The 26210-nt window shown below is 45.2% G+C and overlaps 1 protein-coding gene across 1 annotated transcript in view; it reads left to right on the top strand.

Moving 5' to 3' along the window:
- The window catches only part of LOC126120829 (transcription factor collier), a 483991-nt gene that overhangs the window by 366588 nt on the left and 91193 nt on the right, over positions 1-26210 (top strand). Inside the window, exon 8 of the mRNA XM_049915080.1 lies at positions 24887-25004. Coding sequence (XP_049771037.1) covers positions 24887-25004 — 118 coding nt within the window. The remainder of the gene's footprint in view (positions 1-24886; positions 25005-26210) is intronic.

The following is a 26210-nucleotide window of genomic DNA, read 5'->3' as shown; positions in this document are numbered from 1 at the left end:
ACACTTATCATATTTCTTTCTGTTGTGCTGTATACCATTCTTGTAGTTCAATAAATGTAAAGCTTATGACCAACACCATATGGGAATAACAGCCACCGGCTCTTAATGAAAAATGAACTTTTGTGATACTGAAGCAACAAATATACATCTGTAATGAGATATGAAAGTCTCATTAGCAGCAATTTTAATACACGCGATAATAGCCCTATGCCTCCAGTAAAGTGTTTCAGCACTGAGCCTAGTAGTGATTTGCTGGACGCTGCGCGAGACGTGGAGAAATGAATTCGACGTTTGGTACTCCCTGTACGCCTTAGAACCTGCAGGGGTTGGATAAGATAAAATGAACGTCCATAAAGTATGATGTTCCTTCACCTTTGGCAACTATAGAAGGCAAGTTACTCCTAGCGCTCAATGGGATATTCTACGATTTATGGCATTTATAGTTATAAATATATAGTTTTTTGTGAAAGCCAAGCTTAAGACCTTTTTTCCAGTTATTTGCATCTACAGAATCGTGCTGTCATCTTCTGACTGGCATTACACTTTGCGTACATGTCCACACACATGCATCGTCGATATTTTGAGAACAAAGTGATTTTTAATGTGTTTACCCTTTTTTCTCAAAAAGTCGACGACGTAGTGCCAATTCTGTCGAAACTACGTAATTGGAATAAAGGTCTCAAAATGAAGCGATCTTGGCTTTCACAAAAAATATATGTATAAACAGAGAGCTCCCCAACAAGGTATGTGTAAGTTCCATTGTTACAAAATATTTCACCTAGACCCATTACAGGGTTCGAGTACATTCACATCCTCATCTTCATCAAGCAAGCCTTCCGATCTCCAGCTCCATGAAAGAAAATTGCTGTCATATGCCAGAAATAATACCTGAGCGATTAACTGGATATGATCGCGTTCCTTCTCCCCCGTTTTTTACTTTCCTTTCCTTTGCATTGGATGATGGTATAGATTGCTCTTTTTCCTGTATCCTCATCATAGAAGCATGTTCTTCTGTAGGTAACCCTTGTGAAAATATGTCTGCCAGTATAGTCAGATCACAAGTTTCCTTGGCCAGTAGCGAAGTGTTGTGTTCGTTGCATCTTTATGGGTTAGAATTCGCCTGATTTACTAGATATTTATATCAGACAGCTCTATCGAGCAGTATATAAAACTCAGAATTTACTTTAGTAGTAGTAGTAGCAGTAGTAGTAGGATGTTGCTGTGGCGGACCGACGGGTAGAGCATTGCACTCCAGCCTGGAGGTCCCTGGTTCAGTCCGGATAGTGGCGGGGACTTTCCCTCGTTCCAGTCGCTCCAGGACGGCCCAAGTCTACGCAACCTGCAATCTGCTATCAGATGTACGGTTATCTTCCCCATGGGTAAAAAGCGAATGGGACGAAGGGCCCGCCACCCTCCCGCTGCTAGTGCCGATGCAAAGAAATGCTGCGCTCCACCTGCAGTCAGGCGAACAGCTTGGCCAGAGGCCTGCGCCACTCACTTTGCCTTTACTTCACATTTTAGCAGCAGTAGAAGTAGTAGTAGTAGCGGCAGCAGCAGCAGCAGCAATAGTCTCCTTATTAAAGGCAAAAATCCTCTTTAATGCCCTTATCACCCCATCGTGAAGTTACTTTCTTAGGGTATCACGTTTAGACGAGAAAGTTTCTCCTTGAACTATGTATGCTTTAATAGCATTAGACACAATTGCCATAAAACCTCCTAATGGATTTATTACTGTTGTCACGAGTGGACAAACTAAACTAGTACCGATCATTTTCCCCGTTGCGTTTGTAAGGACCAAAGTAACACTAAATTATCACAATGATTGCAGAATGGTACCTCTGAACGTGTCCTGTGACCATAGATACTCGGAGAAGCAAATGAGATCAATCCATTGTAGGTGAATGAGTCTGGAACTGAGTCTTTCGCACCAAGGAATTCAGGTCATTTTGTCAAGCCGCTGTTCACCACAGTTGGGAATAATCCACTTTATGTCGATAGTGGGATGTTTAGAACATAATAGTGAAAGTTATGCAATACATAGACTGAATTGTCGAAAGTCATGGTATACCTCCTAATATCGTGCCGAACCTCCTATTGCGCGGCGTAGCGCAGCAAGTCGACATGGCATACACTCAAAAAGTCTTTGGAAGTTCCCGGCCGAAATATTGAGCCATGCTGTCTCTATAGGCGCCCACAACTGCAAAAGAGTTGCCGGTGCAGGATTTCGTGCACGAACTGACTTCTCCATTATGTCCCACATAAACACTCGACGGGGTTGTTGTCGGGCGGTCTGGGTGACCAAACTACTCGCTGGAAATGTCCAAAATGTTCTTCAAACCAATCGCTAACAGTTGTGGTCCGGTGACATGGCGCAGTCATCGATAAAAATTCCACCGTTGTTTGGGAACATGACCTCCATGAATGGCTGCAAATGGTCTCCAAGTAGCCGAACATCCAGAGGACACTGTCCATTCCACGTAAACACAGTCCACACCATTATGGAGCCACCACCGCCTTGCACACTGCCTTGTTGCCAACTTGGGTCCATGGCGTCATGGGTCTATACCACACTCAAACCTTACCATCGCCTCTTACGAAGCCGGCCCAGGTGGCCGAGTGGTTCTAGGCGCTTCAGTCCGAAACCGCGCGACTTTGGCAGGTTCGAATCCTGCCTCGGGCATGGATGTCTGTGATGTCCTTAGGTTAGTTAGGTTTAAGTAGTTCTAAGCTCTAGGGGACTGATGACCTCAGATGTTAAGTCCCATAGTGCTCAGAGGCATTAGAACCTCTTACGAACTGGAGTCGGACCTCATTTGACGAGGCCAGGTTTTCAAGTCGTCTAGGGTCCAATTGATAAGATCACGAGCCCAGAAGAGGCGCTGCAGGCGGTGTGGTTCTGCTAGCAAAGGCACTCGTGTCAGTCGTCTGCTGCCATAGCTCATTAACGTCAGATTTGGCCGCACTGCCCAGACGGATAAGCTCGTCGTACACGCCAAGTTTATTTCTGCGGTTATTTCACGCAGTGTTGCTTGTCTGTTAGCACTGACAATCTCTACAGAACGCCGCTGCTGTCGATCGTTAAGTGAAGGCCGTCGGCCCCTGCGTCACCCGTGATGAGAGGTAATGCCTGAAATTTGGCAGTCTTTGGGCACAGTTTTGACACTGTGGATTTCGGAATGTTGAATTCCCTAGTGATTTCCATGCGTCTAGCTCCAGCTTTCATCCAGCGTTCAAGGTCTCTTAATTCCCATCGAGCCGTCATATATCGGAAAACTTTTCACACGAATCGCCTGAGTGCAAAAGACTGCTCCGCCACTGCACTACACTTTATACCTCGTGTAAGCGATACTGCCGCTATCTGGGTATGTGCATATCGGTGTCGCATAACTTTTGTCATCTCAGTGTATGCAGACGGTTGGAGTGGGTCGAGCGGCGGTCCGTAAAGCCGCCGTGGCTACGGGACGGCGCCTCCTCCACGGCGCTGCGGGCCCGGTTAGGAGCGCGCCGCTCGTTACGGGCGCGGCGGCTAATCGAGTTGCCGCGTGACACGTGATCCGAGATCTCCCCCGCAGCTCTCAATAAAGAAGCCTCGCAGAGCGCCGGTGTTGATGAACCCCTGGAGACGGCGGCGAAGGCGGGGCGCTCGCCGCTGCCTGCGCCGTTATGTTAACGAGGGCGCCGCCTGATAGCGGTATCGGCGTCGTATAAACAAAACCCTCCGCGATAAGGCCGGCCCGGGCCGCCGCGTCTCGCTTCCTTCAAACTGCGCCCGCCGCCCGCAACTTCCTTTCTCCTCGCCTCGCCTTTTTTTCCCTTTTTTTGCCAGCCTCCTCAAAATGAGGTGGGGAGATAGCGAACTACCGGGGTGGCGGCGGAAGGCGATGGCTGCTTCTGCAGCAGCGAGTGGAAGAAGAGGAAGTGGAGTTAAGAAAAAGGGGGAAGAAATTAAGAGCAGTTCCGTAAAAATAAATTGTCTCCCGGCTGCGGAGCATGTTGCTTTAATAGCGTCTCAGGGGCGCTGCAATTAGCCGGCCTGTGAAATTAGTCGCCGCCGCCGCCGCCGCCGCCGCCGCCGCCGCCTCCTCGGCCGACTCGCCCGCCGACTGGCTGCTACTGTCTGCCGCCGCCGCTTCTGATTAAAATCGGCGACCGGCTCGCACGCGCCGCACTTCCGCTCCACTGTTCTCCGTGACATTCATTCCCACCACGCCGCATCTCCGTGCGATCTGTTAAAGAAATTGTGAACGCAGTTAGCAAAGAGAGTATCACTTTCCATTACAACGAGGAATTTAATTCGACGCTTTGTAACCGACGTTTCTATGTCAGAAACGCTGTCGTTCTCGTTTTCACTTTCTTAGTTTTGACGTGAAAACGTACTTCGTTCGTCGAATTTTCTAGTGTGACAAAATACCGTCAGATTTAATTCGCTAATAATTAAGAGATTAAAACATGTAAACAATGGTTCAGGCAACAACTGACAGATGCCTGTTTATCGTACAGTATTTGTTTTCCCTATGAAGGTTTCGTACCAGTGCAGAAATGGTTCAAATGGCTCTAAGCACTATGGGACTTAACATCTGAGGTCATCAGTCCCCTAGACATAGAACTACTTAAGCCTAACTAACCTAAGGACACCACACACAAGCAAGCCCGAGACAGGATTCGAACCTTGACCGTAGCAGCAGCAAGGTTCCGGACTGAAGAGCCTAGAACCGCTCGGTTACAGCGGCCGACCCAGTGAGGAAGCATCCGCGATATAGTTACGAATTAGCTTTGTATAAAGCTATAAACTGGTGTAGCGTGGAAACGCGTTTACTAGGTCGTATCACGGTGAAGAGGTTACGGAGAACCTCTAAGACAATACTAACCATCGCTGGAATATAGGTGAAATTCTGTATTAAATTGAAAATTACAAACTAATGAAAGACGTCGTCCGATATAACTCAGAATTATAGAAAACGAAAGTGAGAAGAGAGCTCGCGTCGAAATGAATACAAAAAGCCTAATAAGTCCATCCCGAGCGAATGTCAGACATACGGCAGTGTCTAAAGGGACACGAGAAAACGGGGCAAAGCGATTACGGTGTCGGCCCATTGGGCCGACAGTCAACACATGTCGTGAATCTTCTATAGCCATTATACCGCTCTGTGTGATCATTGTATTAAGAGATTGATAAATTATATAATATGAAAGACTTCCTTTGTTATTATTCCGACGTTTTTACGACATATCTGCGGTGAGGACCCGATCTGTGTACACATAAATTTTCTTTCTATTCCGTTCTTCTCTTTAAAATCCATTGTCTCTAACTATAGCGGATGGATTAGGGTTATACCGGCCGCAAGAGAAAATCATTTCAGTCGAATCCTCGAATGGTACATGGAACATGATCCAAGTTCCTTCCATCCCTAAAAACCTAGGGCATTTCATTGATCTACTTGCCACTCAGAGGCTAAAGTGCAAGCTTTCTTCCATCGTCCGATTGGTAAAATTGAAAGCTGAAAGTTAACATCGGTTGGCCTCCAGTTGCAGCACCGGTTGACTTAACAGCCCTATATTTAGCCAGCTTGTCGATCTATGTGTTGAATACATTATAGCAACATTTAATGCACCGAATATAATCATTTTACAGCCGAATCCAACAAAAGTAGGGGAATGTTTGTTAATTATGTTGGCAAATGCATATATTTGAAAATTAAATTTGATGAAAATTATTTTAGAGTAGCAAATACTCATCAATCGAATATCACAATCAGTCTTCCAGTCACACATTGCTCTCCGTCAGGCCTCGTACTGCACACTCCAGACAATGTGCAGGGAGTTAACGAATTGGTGACTGCTGACAGACGCATCACAGTCAACGAATTGTCACGCTACGTTGGGATAGGGGAAGGAAGTGTTTGCAGAATACTGAAAGTATTGGCGTTAAAAAAGGTTTGTGCCAGTTGGTTTCCCAGGATGTTGACAGTGGCTAACAAAGAAACAAGAAAAACGTTATGCAGCGAACTTTTGGAACAGTACGAGAATGGTGGAGATGAATTTCTTGGAAGAATTGTGATAGGTGATGAAACATGGCTGCATCTTTCTTCACCAGAGACGAAGAGGCTTTCAGTGGAGTGGCATTATGCAAATTCACCCAAGGAAAATAAGTTCAAAACCACACCTTCTGCTGGAAAAGTTATGGCTACGGTGTTTTTAGATTCCGAAGGGCTTTTGCTTGTGGACATCATGCCAAGTGGAACCACCATAAATTCTTATGCGTATGTGACGACACTGAAGAAATTTCAAGCTCGACTGAGTCGTGTTCGACCAAATCGGCAAAAGCAGGATGTTTTGCTGTTGCACGACAATGCACGGCCACATGTCAGTCAAAAAACCATGGGAGCGATCACGAAACTCGGATTGACAACACTGAAACACCCGCCTTACAGTCCTGACCTAGCTCCATGTGACTATCATCTCTTTGAGAAAGTGAAAGACTCTCTTCGTGAAACAAGGTTTGAAGATGATGACTCCCTTGTGCACGCTGCTAAACAGTGGCTCCAACAGGTTGGTCCAGAATTTTACCGTGCGGGTATATAGGCGCTGGTTCCAAGATGGCGTAAGGCAGTTGAGGGGGATGGGAATTATGTGGAGAAATGAAAATATTGTTCCTAAGGGATGTATCTACACATTGTAAAACGGTCAAACATGTAGAATAGAAGATGAATTTGAAAAAAAATAGAGTGCATTTGTTTTGGAGTGACCCTCGTATTTCGCATATTTATGTAAAGGAGGCTTTATCCAGGTTGTAGCGGCATCATTATAACGTCTTGTAATGTAATGCTTTAGGTTCAGTTTGCAACTTTATCGTTATTTGTTCCAGTATTATTTACGCATTCACAAAAAAATGGTTCAAATGGCTCTGAGCACTATGGGACTCAACATCTTAGGTCATAAGTCCCCTAGAACTTAGAACTACTTAAACCTAACTAACCTAAGGACATCACACACACCCATGCCCGAGGGAGGATTCGAATCTGCGACCGTAGCAGTCCCGCGGTTCCGGATTGCAGCGCCAGAACCGCTAGACCACCGCGGCCGGCACGCATTCACAATTTTTCTATTAATTTCTTCTTAGTATGGTAGCTTTGGTGTTTTATATTCCACCATGAGCATTAGATGTGGACGACAACAGTAAAAAAACGGAACGGAAAGACGTATTTTTTTTAGGTCAGTTTTGTGTGGAACTAGTTCTTATGTGAGGCGCAGACAGTTTCATCAGCCAGCGGTGATGGGGTACGGGGAGACGGCGGCCAAGGTGTGGTCGAGCGGGCGCCGGGGGAGGTTGTGACATACGCGCCGGTCTCTTTTTTCAGTTAACAAGCGGCCATCAGTCAGGCGTCAGGCGAGGAGCGCCGCGGCCGTAAGCAGCCGGCTGACCTTGGGAGCGGCCGCGGCCAGATGGATGGCGTCATTAACGGCCGCCCTTCGGCCGGACATTTGCAAATTGACGAGCTCTTCCGCCCGCGCAGTAAGCATTTTTTAAAAATTAAAATTGACACCGCTACGGGAGCCGTGAAAGATCGTCCGGTCGGGGGCAGCGGTGACGGTGCCGGGGATTCGTGTTGCCTCGGAACTCGGCTTTCAGCGTGACTTCCCTCCCCCCCCCCCCATCTCCCACCCTCCCCTCCCCGACCAATCCCTGTCGACATACGGATAGGCTCCGGCACCACTCCTAGGTGACATGATGTTCTGATCCGTCGTTCCTTACGATCTCTTAAGCAGTGACCACGAACGAATGAGAGCGTTATCCTCGCTTAACCCAATGTTTCTTTGATTTGATAAATAATTCAGCTGGTGACCATTCGCGTCTTATAAAACTCTTTTATTTATGCTGGTGATCGCCAGCACTTATAGGTGTTCAGTCACTTCAATTATTGTCTCGGATTTTTCATTACAAATATTTTTGTACATTGTTCGGCGGTAATTCATTGTGGCCTATGTGCCAAGTACGACAGTCGCCTCAGCAGAAATTCTATATTTTCTGGAACAGTCGCCGTGTAAAGAAGGAATTGTGTGTTGACAATTGGTTACCGCCGACGAGCGTCGGCAACTACGAACTCCGTCTGTCACCTCCGTGCAGCCAGGCAGAACTTGTTTCCTTCCTTATTCCTTTGCCGAAAATGACAAAATACATTTATAACGTGATCGTTTCTCAGTCCCGCTATGACTGGCAGGCTGCTTTGCAACTGAATCTGGGCGCACCCAATTGCACACCTCATAATTAATAAATTTTCTTTTTGATACTTGGATAACTAAATCTTATGATTTAACACTTCTAAAAATATACCTTGACCGCACTCACATCTGAGCACAAACACTCCTAAAAATGTAAGTGTACTCAGATTTTTACGTCTTAGTTCTTATGGTACATGCATTACAAATATAATATTTTTGTTGTAAGGAATATAAGACGTACACTAAAGATTCGCAAGGAAAAGAACATCTGGATCGCAGAACGCTGTGACGAAACTATCAATATTCGTTGCCAAAGTTCAAACGGAATATCATCTGAGTTACGATGTTGACTGAAAAATGCAACCAAAAGCCTCAACCTCAAATTTAAATGCTTCAAGAAGCTGTGCTGAAATAACGTAGTATAGATCTTGGAAAATCACTGTTCCGCTTCATCTCATTCACCCAGTACACGCAGGCATCAGTGGATACATTTTGAAACCTGAGTCACTTCATAGCAGCCACATCAAGACAACAAGAGGTACGTTTGTGTGAGCTGAGAATAATATGTCACTCAGCCGCTGAACGGCTAGTGCGAGGCACTGGGTCACAAGTCGAGATGATATCTCCACTGGATACCGCTATGACGCCTCGGGTCGGAAGCACTGCACCATCTTTACTACACGCCCAACCTATCAATCTATTACTCATGACTTACGTCTGTCACTTCCCACCGCAGAGTACCTAGATAGTCCACGAAAATCCTCCTGCTTACTTCCGTTCTTAAGAGTTCATTTTCTATTTCTCAAACTGACGGCACTTCTTCAGTAACACACATCTTTTTTATTATAACAGTACCATAGGTAATGCTGTGCGTGCCGGCTGGGGTGGCCGAGCGGTTCCTGGCGCTACAGTCTGGAACCGCGCGACCGCTACGGTCACAGGTTCGAATCCTGCCTCGGGCATGGATGTGTGTGATGTCCATAGGTTAGTTAAGTTTAAGTAGTTCTAAGTTCTAGGGGACTGATGACCTCAGAAGTTAAGTCCCATGGTGCTCAGAGCCAATGCTGTGCGTCATATACTTTTAAAATATGTTGCTATATTTCGATTTTATTTTTTGAGCTTTAACCTTTTAAGCCCATAGGAAATGCATTGTAACCCTCGCATCTGTAGAATGTCTTCCTTCGTCGTATTGTTGAAAAATATGGTTTGCTTTAATTAATTTCCTTTCATTCACCTTGATTCCTCGGATTTCAATACTTCGCTTTTCTTCATGATTATGAATTCAGATACTCTTTTCTCCAGAGTGGTTTCAAATTCCATATCCAACATTAAAAACGGCTGTTTTCATGCGAAAGTTGTTTTTCCGGATGTCTGCTTAGCATGTTTTACATGTCCTTCAGTGTAGTACAACTTATCATGCCGAAGGAAAAAGACTTCCCCTACATTTTTTTTGACTATACAAGAGTAAACAGCGACTGTTTTCAGCGTCACACAGTGGTGAGTGGGAAGTCGAGATGAACAACTGCGGTCTGTCAAGCCGGAAAACAGCATGAAATTGGCCTGTAAGAGCCACCTAAACTATTCCAACACTGTATTCGCGCCGCGAGAGGTTGTCAGTATCTTCTCGCTCTCTGATGCCACAGGCTTGGTTAGCTGTTTCCTTAACATTATTAATTTAAAGTTTCCCATGAGAGTAATAAAAGGGAAGAAGGCTTTTGTAAACTGTATGCAAAAACTAATTACGCTTACCATTCGATAGAAACATGACGATAACAAGCACAGAAGCTTCGCAGTGAAAATGTAACATAAACATTGGATTTAATTATTTTTATGCTGTCAGAATTATCAATACTTTGAAGTAAAATTTACACAGACAACACTTTCATATTTTGTAAGTGGAATGGACGATTTTAGCCAAAAGCTCGCGCGCGCACTCGTTCTGTAGCTTAGGTGGGTTTTGTAAGTCAATTTGAGGCATCTTCCCGGCTTAATAGCCCAAAAGTGTCCTATATCAATCTGTTCGTCTTGACGTCACCTACACCACTGTCATACATTGTAAACAATAATCGTTTACATCTTATATGTGTAAATATAAAGGGTGTCTCTCCTAAGAGTCGTCACCCGCATTTTCTCTGGTGTTTCGGCAGATAATGCAATTTTGTTTTTGCAACGTTAAATCGAATCGAACCAAAGAAATGCTGCTCATCACATCTTTCATACCACCAACAGCGTCGATTCGTTTCGTATTACAAACAAAACGAATTTTAAAGTGGGATTTTACGTACCCATTCGACAGAGCGGTCCAAAATTACTCTAGTGTGTCATTCATTTTACCGATATGTATTACCAGGAACTGTAAAACACGAGCAATAACGAGTACTCCAGCAGCCACAGCACCGCCCTGCGCCCCCGACTGCTGCCGCCATGCAGCTCGGTCGCTGCTGGAGTACTCGTTATTGCTCGTGTTTTACAGTTCCTGGTAATACATATCGGTAAAATGAATGACACACTTGACTAGTCTGGGAGCGCTCTAACGAATGGGCATGTAGATTTCCGATTCAAAAATCATTTTGTTTGTAATGTGTAACAAACATACGCTTTTCGTCGACGTTGGACGTCTCTTGAAAAGCATGATGAGCAAAATGTGTTTGGGCTGACACAAGCCACACGTTGCTAAAACGAAATTGCAAATATCTGCCAAAACACCAAAGAAAATGCACCCGACGACCCATATGAGAGACATCCTGTGTAGACAGGTAGGTTGAATAAATAGGGCACGGCTACTGGTGGCCGTAAACGTCATTACCAGGCTGTCAGAATATGACCACATTTTTTTTCTTTTTTCTTCAGAACGAGTTTCGAGTCAGTACACAAATTTCAGAAGCGAGCGTATCGATAGTAGATTACAGACTACAGGAATCCATTGACAAGGCGAACAGAAAAGTTTGCTTCAGTTATTTTGGCAGTGAATTGACCAAGAAGTGTCGTCTCGTTGCTAGGGACGACGAACAGCTTACCAGTACGACGCTGTCGCGTGTGTAGACAGGAACACTGAACTGGCCAGCCGCCACGCGCTCGACTGTGGCACGCAGTAGCGTCCGCCGCCGCCGCCGCCGCCGCCGCCGCTGCTCGGGTAAAAACGCGCGGCCAGATGAGATGATCGGCGCTAGGCGGCGCGTAGATTTATGACAGCGCCAAGACAGCGGCCGCCTGATTGATGGTGGTTTTTGGGCGCGCTAATTACGCCGGCCACTGTGCGGGCACGGCCGCGCTGACTGATGAACCGCTGCCCGCTTCCTCTGGCGGCCAACTGCCGCTGCCGCTGAAGCTGCTGACAGGTCTGCGGATTCCCTACCACTGCATCCGGTCTTCTTCCCGTCACTCCAAGTGCTCTTCTCAGATGGTAGTAAATGCAAGTAAGGGGTACAGATATTCGACGCTGTCACTGAAGTCGTAAGCAGCAGCAGTCCGCCACCGAGCAAGCTCATTGTAGCGCACCATCCCTAAGCGTTGTTAACATAGCAGGCTTATCCTACCCATCCTGCAGAGATTACTTCACCATCCTCTGAACGGTCATAACCACAAAATTATGCACCCCCACCCCCCACCTTCCTCTAGATTTCCGTCACACGCTCCTGTCAACACACAAAGAAGACTGACAGTTTCGATAGTTGCTACTTTCTTTTCAACTATCAGTATACAATCTTCTCCAACCAACCAAATATACACTACTGGCCATTAAAATTGCCACACCAAGAAGATGACGTGCCGTTGACGCGAAATTTAACCGACAGGAAGAAAATGCTGTGATATGCAAATGATTAGCTTTTCAGAGCGTTCACACAAGGTTGGCGCCGGTGGCGACACCTGCAACGTGCTGACATGAGGGAAGTTTCCAACCGATTTCTCATACACAAACAGCAGTTGACCGGCGTTGCCTGGTGAAACGTTGTTGTAATGCCTCGTGTAAGGAGCAGAAATGCCTACCATCACGTTTCTCACTTTGATAAATGTCGGATTGTAGCCTATCGCGATTACGGTTTATCGTATTGCGACACTGCTGCTCGCGTTGGTCGAGATCCAATGACTGTTAGCAGAATATGTGATCGGTGGGTTCAGGAGGGTAATACGGAACGCCGTGCTGGATCCAACAGCCTCGTATCACTAGCAGTCGAGATGACAGGCATCTTTTCCGCATGGCTGTAACGGATAATGCAGCCACGTCTCGATCCCTGAGTCAACAGATGGGGACGTTTGCAAGACAACAACCATCTGCACGAACAGTTCGACGACGTTTGCAGCAGAAGTGGACTAGCAGCTAGTAGACCATGTCTGCGGTTATCCTTGACGCTGCATGACAGACAGGAGCGCCTGCGATGGTGTACTCAACGACGAACCTGGGCGCACGAATGGCAAAACGTCATTTTTTCGGATGAATCCAGGTTCTGTTTACAACATCATGATGGTCGCATACATGTTTGGCGACATCACGGTGAACGCACATTGGAAGCGTGTATTCGTCATCGCCACTCTGGTGTATCACCCGGCGTGATGGTATGGGGTGCCATTGGTTACACGTCTCGGTCACCTCTTGTTTGCATTGACGGCACTTTGAACAGTGGACGTTACATTTCAGATGTGTTATGACCCGTGGCTCTACCCTTCATTCGATCTCTGCGAAACCCTACATTTCAGCAGGATAATGCACGAGCGCATGTTGCATGTCCTGTACGGGCCTTTCTAGATACAGAAAATGTTCGACTGCTGCCCTGGCCAGCACATTCTCGAGATCTCTCACCAATTGAAAACGTCTGGTCAATGGTGGCCGAGCAACTGGCTCATCACAATACACCAGTCACTACTCTTGATGAACTGTGGTATCGTGTTGAAGCTGCATGGGCAGCTGTACCTGTACACCCCATCCAAGCTCTGTTTGACTCAATGCCCAGGCGTATCAAGGCCGTTATTACGGCCAGAGGTGGTAATTCTGGGTACTGATTTCTCAGGATCTATGCACCCAAATTGCGTGAAAATGTAATCACATCTTAATTGTAGTATAATATATTTGTACAATGAATACCTGTTTATCAGCTGCATTTCTTCTTGGTGTAGCAAATTTAATGGCCAGTAGTGTAGTTTCACAGATTACCTCCAGGTGTTAAATTAGAATACGCAGGCCTGGCTTCTAACCATCTGAGTAAAACATCGCATTCTGTTGTTTTACAAGAACAAATTTCACATTAATCTGCGTCTGGTCCGAAGATTATCACTCTTCCAAAATATTAAAATTTCCTCTGAATCGCAGGCATATGGTTCTCCTTGCCACCTGCCACCTTTCCCACTCTACACTCTTCTCGTAAAATGTCCTCATGCTGGAACATCTACTTTAACCGCTCAGCTCCTTAAATGCCAATATTATACATTACTTACATCTACATGATTACTTTCTAATTTGGTAGCTGGTCCATAAAAGCACTTTCAGACATTCTGTCTGCCGTTCTCGAATGTCACGTCGGAAAAATTACACCTCAATCTTTCCGTACAAGCTGCAGTTTGTCTTATTTTATTACAATAGTCATTTGACACTCCACTGAGGTGACAAAAGCCATGGGATAGCAATATTCAGATGGCGGTAGTATCGCGCACACGAGGTACAAAAGGGCAGCATATTGCCAGAGCTGTCATTTGTACTCAACTGATTTATGTGAGAATGTTTGCGACGTGATTATGGCCGCACGACGGGAATCAACAGACTTTGAATGCGAAATTGCAATTTGAGTTAGACGCATAGGTCATTCCATTTCGGAAATCGTTAGGGAACTATTCCGAGATCATCAGTGTCGAGAGTGTACGGGAATACCAAAGTTCAGGCATTATCTCTCACCACGGACAACGCTGAGGTCGACGGCCTTCACTTAACGACCGAGAGAAGCGGCGTTCGCGTATAGTTGTCATTGCTAAAAGACAAGCAACAGCGCGTGAAATAACTGCAGAAATGTGGGACGTACAACGAATGTATCCGTTAGGACAGTGCGGCGAATTCTGGGGATCTGGCGTTAAAGGGCTATGGTAGCAGACGACCGATGCCAGTGCCTGCAGCGCCTCTCCTAGGCTCGTGACCACACATTGGACCCTAGACGATTGGAAAACCGTGGTCTAGTCCAATGCGTCCCGACTTTAGTTGGTAAGATCTGATGGTACGATTCGAGTATGGCGCAGACCCCACGAAGTCGTCGACCCAATTTTTCAACAAAGCACTGTGCAATCTGGTGATGGTTCTGCAATGGTGTGGACTGTGTTTACATAGAATGGACTGGATGCTCTGGTCCAACCTGAAAATGGTAGTGCTCGGCTTCATGTTCCCAAACAACGATGGAATGTACCATATCACTGGACCACAGTCGTCCGCGATTGGTTTGAAGAATATTATGGACAGTTCGAACGAATGTTTTGGACACGCACATCGCCCGACTAGGATTAGCAGCTTTTGAATAGGTAATTAACAGATTTTCAGCGCGGAATGGAAGTTCGTGCTAGACGCATGGAATGTTCAATTTCAGAAATCGTTACGGAGTTCAGTACTCCGCGATCCACAGTGACTAGTGAGTGCCGAAATACCAAATTTCGGAGACATTGCAGTGGCCGAAGACCTTCACTTAACGACTGAGAGCAGCGGCGTTTGTGTAGAATTGTCAGTGCTAACAGAAAAACGACAATCCCTGAAACAATCGCAGCAATCGATGTAGGATAGTGCGGCGAAATTTGGAGTCGATATGCTATGGCAGCTGACACGATTGCGTTTGCTAACAGCACGACATTGCCTGCAGCCTCTGTTTTGGTCTCGTGACCATATTGTTGGACCCTAGATAGATGTGATTGGTTTGAAGAACATTCTGGACAATTCGAGCTAATGGTTTGCTATCCACATCGCTCTACATGAGTTCCCTCGAACATTTATCAGACATAATCGAGAGTTCATTCACAAAATCCTACATCGGCAACACTTTCGCAATCATGGACTGCTATTCCTGCAGGGAGCTTCTACGTCGGGTTGCTGCATTATGCCGGCCAAAAGGAGGCCATGACTTTTGTCACCTTAGTGTAGTTAGGTGAGGTCAAGAAAATATTTGGTCATTCGGAGGAGATAGTTGGTGATTGAAACTACATTAAAACATCCAGCCGCGACGTAAAACGCCTTTGCCTATCCATTGCCACCCTATCACCCTTTTAAATAAGCTACTCCGCCACTGTTCTACAATTCAAACATGTCCATGCTTATTGTTTTCTGCCATCCCATGCATCCTTTCCTCATCTCAAACACTGAGCGAGGTGTCGCAGCGTCAAAGCACTCAACTCCGCACTGGGGAGGATGGGGGTACAAATCCCTGTACAACGATACGATTTCTCTGGCACCAGACTGGAATCACCCGCAACGGGCGTCGTCTCTATATTTCCTCTCTGAATAACATCACCAATTATCGAACTTAGCATTTCCGGTCAAGCACCAAATTCCAGACAAGAATTTCCATAAAAAGGAAGCTGCCAGACGTCCTTAAGTAGCCATCATCCTAAAAGTGGCGAGCTGCGTTTGTATCTGAATGTAGAGTACGAGAGTGGCACCTGAATATGAGCGCACTGTTTGCCTTTGTACCATCTCGTTCAGCTTTACTACTTTCTCGGATTATTCACCGTCTCCTAGTTGCACTTCGTGAGGCATTAAATTGCTTTAAATTTGGGTTCATTCAAATTTTGGAGTGACAGAATGACTTTTTGGCTGTTTGATCCCTCACTCTCAATACTCAGCACTTCAAGCTGAATGTCTGTACTCGAGTAACACAAAATTCAAGCCTAAGCGGTGTTAGCTCGTCATTCAGATATCTATTTAAATTTCTGCAGAAACACTGTAATGTGTTTAGGGATACAACATTATCTTCATATTACTACACATTCCGCAGACGAAGATCTGAGGAGACGACTGAGTTAACTTCTCAGGAGTGTTTGGTACACGTCAGCACGGAATTATGTTTTGACTTTTCCACTCTCCCTTTAAATAGGGGCGACCAATGACTAGCACAACTTCAACTAGACACACATAGTTAAGAGGAATCAATGAAAGTTTTGGAAATTAGACGATTCTATATAAACCATGTCCCCAAATCATTACTGTCTCTTCCTCTTTCAATAATATCTCTGTAGAGACAGTCCAACACGATTAATGAGACGCTGCAATGATCTCATTACATTGAAAACATTGCAGTTTTACTCTGTTCTCTTCAACTACGCCAGAATGAGACAGCTGGACGACGAATAGTGTTTCAAAAACCATGTAGTTAAAAAAGTGTCTGACAAATTAATACTTTGCCCCGAGCAGCTTTCGTGTATATGAACCCTTGTATTTCGCCGACTTTGTGATTCCCATGGAGTTCCCCGAAAATTTGTGATGGTTCGACTCGCAGTTTCAACTGTTTCAACTTCCATTACCTCTCTATTTCTCGCCCAGAGTCCATGGAGGACCTCATACTGGCTATTCAGAACTAACAACACTAGAACAGATGGGAAGATGAACGGAACAACAAAGTTTTCGGTTGATGGGGAGAGACATCCGTGTTGCAAGAAACAGGAAGTTTTAGCAGTTTTATTCCTTCCCTTTCACGCATGTCACATGCTTGGAGTGAAATTCGTGATTATCAGGTAACGCCATAACAAAAAGCTTACCGGTAGTGGTATTAATGGCCTTCATCTTCAGTTTCATAACTTAGCACATTATACTGTATTTACTGAGTTTTCGATGCCAGGAATTCTGCTGACGATTATTAAGCAGCGCTATATTTGGTGGTAGCCCTGTGCTTGCATACCAGGCTTGCTAAGAAAGTATGGGGAATTTTGTAATTTCGCTGTTACATTGGTCCACTTCATTGTTGTGTTGGTAAAAATGCCTGAACGGTATCTGTACACTGATAGCAATATTGGATATTTAGTTTGTAATCAGTTGTCAATAATTTTACATGTATTTGCTTACAAGTGGCGATTATTGATTTGTTTTTAAAATGGATTAGAGAATGTCAATAAATTTTGCTATAAAAATAGAATAAAATGCAACAAAGTTTTTAAAAAAGTTGAATATTGCTTTTGGTGTGTCTGCTATGAGTAAAACAAGGGCTTAGTGGTAGAAGCATTTCCAGGTTGGCCGAGAAGAAGATAAAGATTATGGGCTCACGCCATGTAATCTGTACGGATGTTCTCGGTATGAAACGTGTGACGGAAAAATTTAGAGAAATGTGTTGAATTTCGAACAAAAACAGCGGCAAATGGAAGTTGCTAAATGACATGAACGTGTCATAAAAGGTGATAAAACATGAGTGTACGGGTATGACGTCGAAACTAAGGTTCTATTGTTCCAGTGGAGGCATTCTGTATCGCCAAGACAGAGAAAATCTCGGCAAATGCGATCGAATGTGAAGATCCTGCTTTCAACGGCGTCATCCATCATTAGTTATTGCCAAACTGTCAGACGGCCAGTAAGGAGTATTTCCTACAAGTTCAACGGCGTTTGCGCTAAGCAATCCGGAAATACGCGTGGATTGGTGGCGAGACAAATCATGGCTGCTGTACTACGATAATGCATCTGCTCATACTTCATTGTTCGTTCGTGAGTTTTTCTGCGAAATACAACACTGTAATGACAGCTCAGCCTCCCTATTCGGCATATATGGCCCTGTGTGACTTTTCACTATTTTCAGAAATAAGGAGAACCTTAAAGGGTCGTCGTTTTACATTCTTACATGAGATTAAACGCATGTCACTGAAAGAGCTAAGTGCCATGCCAAAGATCGAGTTCCAGAAGTGTTTCAGGGATTGGAAGAATCTCTGGCATAAGTGTATAATATCTAACGCAGACTGCTTTAAAGGAGAAAACATTAATGTCGACGAATAGATAAAATTGTTTCCAAAAAACGAAAATTTCCGAAACTTTTTGAACACACCTCGTATGTACGCTGAAGTGCTGAAGTTAACTTATTTCGAGCTTAGCGCCACTTTTTGTAGTCGTACTGCTGTTTCTTTTAACATTGAGATGCATACTCTTTGGTCTGTATTTTTACTACGCATTGCCGCAAGAGGCTGTAACTCTGTCACCGACGTCTGCTTTTACTGTGTTGTTCAGGTTCTTTTTTTCCTGTTCCTGCTTCTCTCCTTTCGTCTTCATTATTTTCTTAGCTTTAGCGTGTTGATTAGTGTATCTCTGGAGCCATTCTGTGAACAATGGTGATCGGCTCTTTTTGTTTGTACAAAATGGAAAGCGTTGTGGATAAAGCGAAGTATGGAGTGACGCATATATACGGGGACGTCGTTATTCAGCAGCACACAGGGCACATTTCTGTGTCTATGGGTGGAGGTAATGTAGGTAATGCCAAGATGGCAAACAGTATGTTCAACGAAAGGATGTTTGGAACTGAGTGTGAAATGCTTAGGAATAGATTTGTAAGATTACCGTAGGCTACCATAGTCTATCATAATGAAGGGTAGACTATTGTAGTTTTCCTAGTAGCTTTGGTCATTTACGTACGCCCATAACCTGTACGTTAGGTGTGTTGCATGCCTATCGGGCGCTACCTCATAACGATCGCTTTCTTTACATATGTGATTATTGTTAACTAGCTTACCCTAAAAGATGGAACTGACAAACAGCCTGGAAGTGAGTGAGGATATACGATGGGCCGGGTAACCTACGAAACATTTTTATTCTGCGTAGTTATCCTCATGTCTGTTACTTAAAAGTAAACAGTATTTAAAAAATGCAGAAACCAATATAAATTGCTAGAAAACGCGATTTCCTCAACAAAAAGGTAAAATAAAGAAACTGCAAAACAAAAGCATTAAACACCACTTCAATACTTCGTCGAACTTGTATGAAACAGGTTTCCGTTATTCATAAACAACTTTTGCGTTTATCAAGAACAAGAGGAAACGCTTGCCTTTGATCGCGAGTAAGAGCGTTTTACTGCAGGGGTGGATTCCTGACTGGAAACAGAGAAAAAAGGTCCTATGAACATGTGTCCGGAAATGGATGGTGTACGTGCAACGACGACAAATCGTCCCGGAGCAGTGTAGAGAGCAACATCGCATCCACGTCACAGCAGATGTCCAAAGTGGCCTCCAGGGGATCGCCATGTACGCGTTCACACATCGCATCGTAGATCGCCGCACTCTTTCGCACTTTCCGGCCTCTTTCCGAATAGCGTCACAGGTTCCGTGTTCACGCTGTTGAAGGACCTGCGCGTCAGGAACTGGTTCAGCACACACACTGCCAGGGGGTTTGCGTCCGGTGATCTAGCAGGCCACGCTACAGGGCCACCGCGTTCCATCCAACGCCCGGAGAAGATGTTGTTGAGGTGTGGGCGAAGTGTAACGCGGAAGTGAGGCGGTTCTCTATCATGCAGAAACCACATACGCTATCGTGCGGCCTAAGGCACATTGTCAAGCAGTTCAGGCAGAGTATTCCTCAGGTTCGTTCCTCCGTCTAGGCGTTATGGAATAATAACTTGTCCAAGTAGATGTTCGTCAAGAATCCCTGCCCACAATCTGACGCTGAACCGATGCTTATGCGTCCCCCCCCCCCTCCCCAACCATTCCCCGATAGTTGTCTGTATCTCACAGATGGCGATTATGCAGACTGATAATGCAAGTTCTGGTCAAGGTTGCTTCGTCGGTAAAGAGGACTGATGACAGAAACCCATAATTGTGATAATCTGGTGCAACAACTATCGACCAAATCCTTCCCGTAGAGGGAAATCGCTTCTGACAATCCTTGCTTTCGTTGCAGGTGATAGGAATAGTAGCGGTCGTCGTGCAGGATACACATAATCGTACTTAGGCTTACTCCATATTGGTGGACCACGTGGCTGAAGCTTGTACTAGAGTTCATCCCAGCATTCTATAGAACCCAGTCCTCCATATCCGGAGTATGCGCAGTCCGCCGCCTCCCTGTAAGCTCGTCTATCTGAAAGGACCCATGATCAAACGCCCAAAAACGGCTTGAAATGTCGTGTGGTGTGGTTGGCGCCTGTGAGGATAGTTGTTTTTTTTTTAAAGCCGTGCTGCCTCTAGACCATTTACATGTGCTCAGCCGTACACAAAGACAGCCCGTTCCCGAAACGAATACCGCAACATTCTGCTGCTCGTCAATCACACAGCCTGCAACACAGAAGGAACACATGTCACGTGGTCAGCGCTTTCTATCGCGTCAACGAAGCACTTCCGGACACATGTTCATAGGACCCCCCTCCCCCCCCTCCCCCTCCATTTCCAGTCAGAAATCCGTCCCTGCAGTTTGTCCGGTTTCGTTAATGATCACTCTGTACATATATTTTTTATGTTTGTGCATATAAACTGTACTTACCTCAAAAACACTTGCTTTGATTACATAAAAGCACAGGATTTACTTGTAAAATGTAATTTATGTTCTGCAAGGATATAAAAGACGAAAAGCACTAACACTAAACGATGTGCGGTTCCAATTATGTGAAAAAAAAGAAATCTTCGGCTTCCAGTCTTTCTTACACATGCATTTATGTCTGTTTTCCTACCAGGACTATCGGTAATCGGACCGTTTACTACGTCATGTATGTAGTGTACCAAAATTATGAAACAGTAATTTTGGTAGAGCGCAACTCTAGTTAGAACATTTCAAAATACAACTGCTGAAAAAGAAAGGTCGTTGTTGTCAGTAAAATTGTTGACGAAGACCTTTCTTCTATAACTGAAACCTGTACCAAGCAAGTCAGCGTAACATCTTTAGTGTCCTTTGAAACGTGAAAGAGGGTGGAGGAAGTGGAGTAGCTGCCGGCGAGGCAGTTAGGCCGTGGTGGCAGCCGCGGCACATCTCGTGAAGGCGGCGCCCGCCCCCGCCGCCCCCGCCAGCGCCGCCGCCCCCGCCACTTCCTCTTTAAAGGTAGGCCGGCGACTCGGCCGGCAGTGCAGGCGGACTCTCCAGCTGCGTCACAACACCAACCGCGTCACCGCTCGCCGTCTACTGCAAGCACCACTACTACTACTCCCTAGAATATTCCACACTCATAGCTGACGGCTGCGTCAAGGCACCTTTTTATAATTCCATCTTGTGTGATGGAATTGGACTGCAGCTGATCGAATACTAGAAGAAAATAGATACTAACAGCAGTAATTTTATTTAATAATTTTCTTTAGCTACCAGTTTGGTTGCCTCATTGGCACCATTTTCAGGATTCTATACACGAAGCTAGGTAAGTTATATAGTCGTTTTTGTGATTGTAGCAACCATTATATCCAACTGGTTTCCGTAGATTTCTAAAGCATCTTGGTATTCACACCTACAACGAAAACCAGGTGGTTATAGTGGTCCCTACAGTAACACGAACGGGTACATGACTTACCTAATTTTGCGTATAGGGGCCTGAAGATGGTATAGAGGCCTGAAGATGGTGCCAATGAGGCACCGAAACTGATACATAAATAAAGTTACCAAATAAAATTGCGGCTTTTGGTATCCATTGTCTTCAAGTTTGGTTTGTTTTGATCATCTAAAACTCGAGCGACAGCCGGCCGATGTGGCCGAGCGGTTCTAGGCGCTACAGTCTGGAACCGCGCGACCGCTACGGTCGCAGGTTCGAATCCTGCCTCGGGCATGGATGTGTGTGGTGTCCTTAGGTTAGTTAGGTTTAAGTAGTTCTAAGTTCTAGGGGACTGATGGCCTCAGAAGTTAAGTCCCATAGTGCTCAGAGCAATTTTTTTGAACACGACGAACAAAGAGAGCTTTCACTATCTACAGAGTGATCTATTGAAACTGAGCAACAAATGGCCCGTCTAGGAAAATTCAACTTTATGAAGAAATAAGAAAATTTATAATTTTCACATAAAATTCTCTTAATGAAACATTTGTGCTTGAAGTCACAGCATATAAGTTGTCAAGAAACATATTCAATGGACACACGATATAAACGGCACATTCTTGATGGCACTGGAATGCTGATGTGACGCCACACAACGTTTTAGAATTTCTGCTCTCGGATTATGCAAAGTATATCTTTTCGTGATGCACTACGTCTCAGGTGTCCCCGATGATTTTTTAAGCGCTTTGTGAAGTTTCGCGCTGATTGAACAAGCTCGTGATAAATCGCAGAGTTTATTTCTTTTAATCTTCTGCCAGTCATCGAATAATGCTTGAGGTCCACGACTGACGAGCAGTACTCAGTAATCGGACGAGGTATGGAACCGTAAGCAACCTCTCTCGTATATTGTCTTCACTTATTCGTAATTCTGCCAATGTATCCGCCGTCTTCATTTCCCGCAACCATATTTATGTGGTCATCTTATCTTAAACGCTCTGGATATATAACGAGGCATGTGACTGATTGGCGATTGTATACCTAGAAAATACGTGCAATTTCGTCGATTTCTCGTTTAGTAATCAGTCGAAAGTAGTCGAGTACATGTAACAAAAACAAACAAATGTCACGTTAAAAATGCGAAGTTACTCTCGAATAATTTTCATCTTCTGTGCGAGAGAACGCAGGCGGCAACTTCTAGCGTCAGCAGATTTGTCACTACGGATCTCAGCTGTAGTGGTAGTTTCTTTCCGCAGCGAGAAGTGGGACCGACTGCGCGACAGTCCCGGAACGGCGGCAGGGAGTCTGGGGGCAAGAGGCCGGCGAGGTGTCGCAGTTAGAGGCAGTGGCAGGGCAGGGGCAGCTAATGAGCGGGGCGACATGTTTGCGGCAGCGCCAGTAAGTAAGTACAAACGCGGCCGGGCGGCGGTCTAATGGCGGGCGCCGGGGAGGCAATCCTCGGGCGCATCATCGACTAGGCCGTTGTCTGTTCCCATGGGAACGGCTCGGCGGGGGAGGGTCGGCTCGGCTGCGGGGGCGGCGGCTGCGGGGGCGGCGGGGGCGGGAGGTTAGGAGAGGGAGCCAGTCCCAGGGGGCGCCGCGGCGCCGCGTCCCCGGGGAGGAGCAGGAGGGGCGGCCGCCGCAAAATGGCGGCCGGACACTTGGCGACGCGACGCCGCACGATTGTCTCCGCAGTCGTCATGGCAACCGCAGCTCGCGAGCTCGGGATTTGCATCGCCGCACGCTACGGTTACTGCTCATTTGCAGCGCTCCTGTGGCTGTGGGATGGTACTACCTCTACTGCAGGCTGAGACACGTCTTAAAGATTTGTAGGGGGTGTGAAGTGTATGGCTGGCAAAACTTGCAGGCAACACGAATGCCCGAAGATGTGAAACAATCCTTACGGGACTTAACTGATATTTGAATGTATATGATCAATACCTATAGTCCGACATTGAGGTCATTAACAGGTGATTAGTGCGCACATCTGTCTCACATATGTACTCAAAGAAAGCTCGGGACCTAAATTAGTACGCAGACTTCATTTTATTCGAGAGATGAAGGATTTTTTTTTTTGGGCAACAATTCACGAATGAGGATTTTTGTAAGCTGTGATAATTCTAAACAACAAAGAATGCAACTACTGTCTAAACACGACTGTTATTTTAGTGTTCTAAGCGAATAATACGTGAAAGGAGAGCTCAGTTCATACTGTTGTTAGCCACGTTGCACGAATTAGTGCTCAGCACTCCGGAACAGAATTCACCCTTTACAACTGCCAAAAGTCTTTAAAAGAAACCTTTCTCACTTCCCCGTATTACGAGTGTCTTCAGTGCATAATAAATTGCAGAGTAACCAGAGAGGGTTAAACGAGCTATAAGAAAATTGGCACTGGCAGTGTCATAGAAAGCTCGCTAGAATCTTACATAAACTGGATCCAAATGTCCTGGGTAGTCTAGACAGAACTCTTACCACGCATTGTGACATTTTGCAAGGCTGGCCATCTTGTAAAAATATTTCTCATGCTGTAAGGATTTATGTAACGTTTTGCATAACTCTTAGAACCCATCCCCATTTAAACTACAGCACCGGGCGATTTTTAAGTACAGTGTATCACTTCTATTATATTAAGCTGTTTATCTCACACGATGTTTAAAGACCTAATGTCAACAAACAGAAACACTTAATTTGGGCTGGCCGTGGTGGCCGAGCAGTTCTAGGCGCTACAGTCTGGAACCGCGCGACTGCTCCGATCACAGGTTCGAATCCTGCCTCGTGGATTGATGTGTTTGATGTCCTTAGGTTAGTTAGGTTTAAGTAGTTCTAAGTTCTAGGGAACTGATGACCTCAGAAGTAAAGTCCCATAGTGCTCAGAGCCATTTGAACCATCAGCTTGAACCCGTAAATATCATAGTAAAGTCTTTACATTCTGACGCTGAGCTGATTAATATCGTAGTCCTAAGGCCTCAGAGGTGTTGTTACAACAGTAATGAATGTAAAAAAAAGAGCTGTCGTTTCTTTATCACTACGATCGTTAAAAGCGCGCGATTAAATCCGCCGTATGAATACAAGTAAAGGAACAACGAGAAGTGGAAGGTATTTGACAATTTCTTTTGCAGTGTTTCATTTCATAAAATCCTTCATGGCGTACTGCTGCAGTGAGCAGGAGTACCTTTTTGGTCAGAAACTAACGCTACCTCGATCCACGACTGCAGAGCGCAGTGTTACTGTTTAGTTTGAGTGTCAGAGTTTAGCCTGTGGAGTCGCCAGCTGGCGCGCAGTGACAGCGGGTGGTGGTGTTGCAGGTGGTGATCTCGACGCAGGTGGGCGTGGACGGCCCGCTGCTCGCCATCTCGGACAACATGTTCGTGCACAACAACTCCAAGCACGGCCGGCGCGCCAAGCGGCTCGACCCCGCCGAAGGTAGGCAGCCGGCGACGCGCGCGCTGCGGGCACGCGCCTGCCTCCGAACTAGGGATACGGCTATCGCTTTCGGTACTTTTCAGTGCCGGTTTAACCTGATCATTAAAACCGCTGAAAATAACCACTTTCTGAAATTACCGGTTGTCTGTTCTTATTCCTGTATTTCCCGTAATAAACATAGAAATCGAACAAAGAATGAAGAAAATTCACTCGCACAGTATCAAGATTCATAGAATCAAAATACTAAACAGACAAATAAAAGAAAACTTAGTCAGTCCACCGTTCGCTGCTCTTCTCGAAAAGTGATACACAATCACCAGTTATTGACTCTAATGTTTTGAAACTCTACTCAAAAATCATTCCGCAATCGAGGATCATATCACTATTTAGCCATTACGAATAGTCAGTGCTAAAGGGTGAAAACTGATGTTGGAGAACACTATTTTTCGTGTTAACTTGTCTGTTTTTAAGAACTGCAAGCAAACAAAGGCATATTATGTAGACACAAGCAGTACATCAGCTAATTTCTATTTTGATTGTGAACTATGAATAAATTATTAAGTTTTAAGGTTCCTCCTAGTATATTTCAAGTTTGTGGTGGCTCCTCCCATTCTTAATCTTTTAAAAAGCAAGTGGAGCAATATACTTCAATGACAGGCCATTTCAGTAAAATACTTCCTGACTAAGGATGGTTCCGTTGTGTAATATAGTTAATGTCCAACGACAACAGTGAGAAATTACCATATAGACCAGATAGGGCAAGTCTCGCGCACTGCATGCACATACGTACCAGCCAGTAGGCCACGCCTCAAGGTAACGAGTCAGTTTTGTCTGAGCAATGCTGTACCAAGTGTCTGTTCCTCTTTTCTTTCGACATTGTTATTACAACAGCACTGATGGCTTTTCCTTTTTTCTACAATAGTGGAATGTTTCAAAGCAATGGAAATTTGACTAAAAATTACTCGTTTTTTAAAAAAAGTTTATTGAAAAACCAAATATTTTAGCACTGTTGCTATGGTTAGCCGATATTTCGTTTCTTTATTTGGTTACTAGTAAAAAACAAGAAACACCCGCTATAACCGAGACAAACGAATACCGAAAAATACCGGATATTGAGTAATAAAATATCGGCATCGAATTTCAGCAGTCGGTTGTTTTCCATCCCTACTCCATACTGGATATACTAGTTAACACAGAGAGAAAGCA

This window comes from Schistocerca cancellata, chromosome 1 (genome assembly GCF_023864275.1).
Source record: "Schistocerca cancellata isolate TAMUIC-IGC-003103 chromosome 1, iqSchCanc2.1, whole genome shotgun sequence".
NCBI classification, from domain to species: domain Eukaryota; kingdom Metazoa; phylum Arthropoda; class Insecta; order Orthoptera; family Acrididae; genus Schistocerca; species Schistocerca cancellata.
This window is presented reverse-complemented; position numbering and strand designations above follow the sequence as displayed.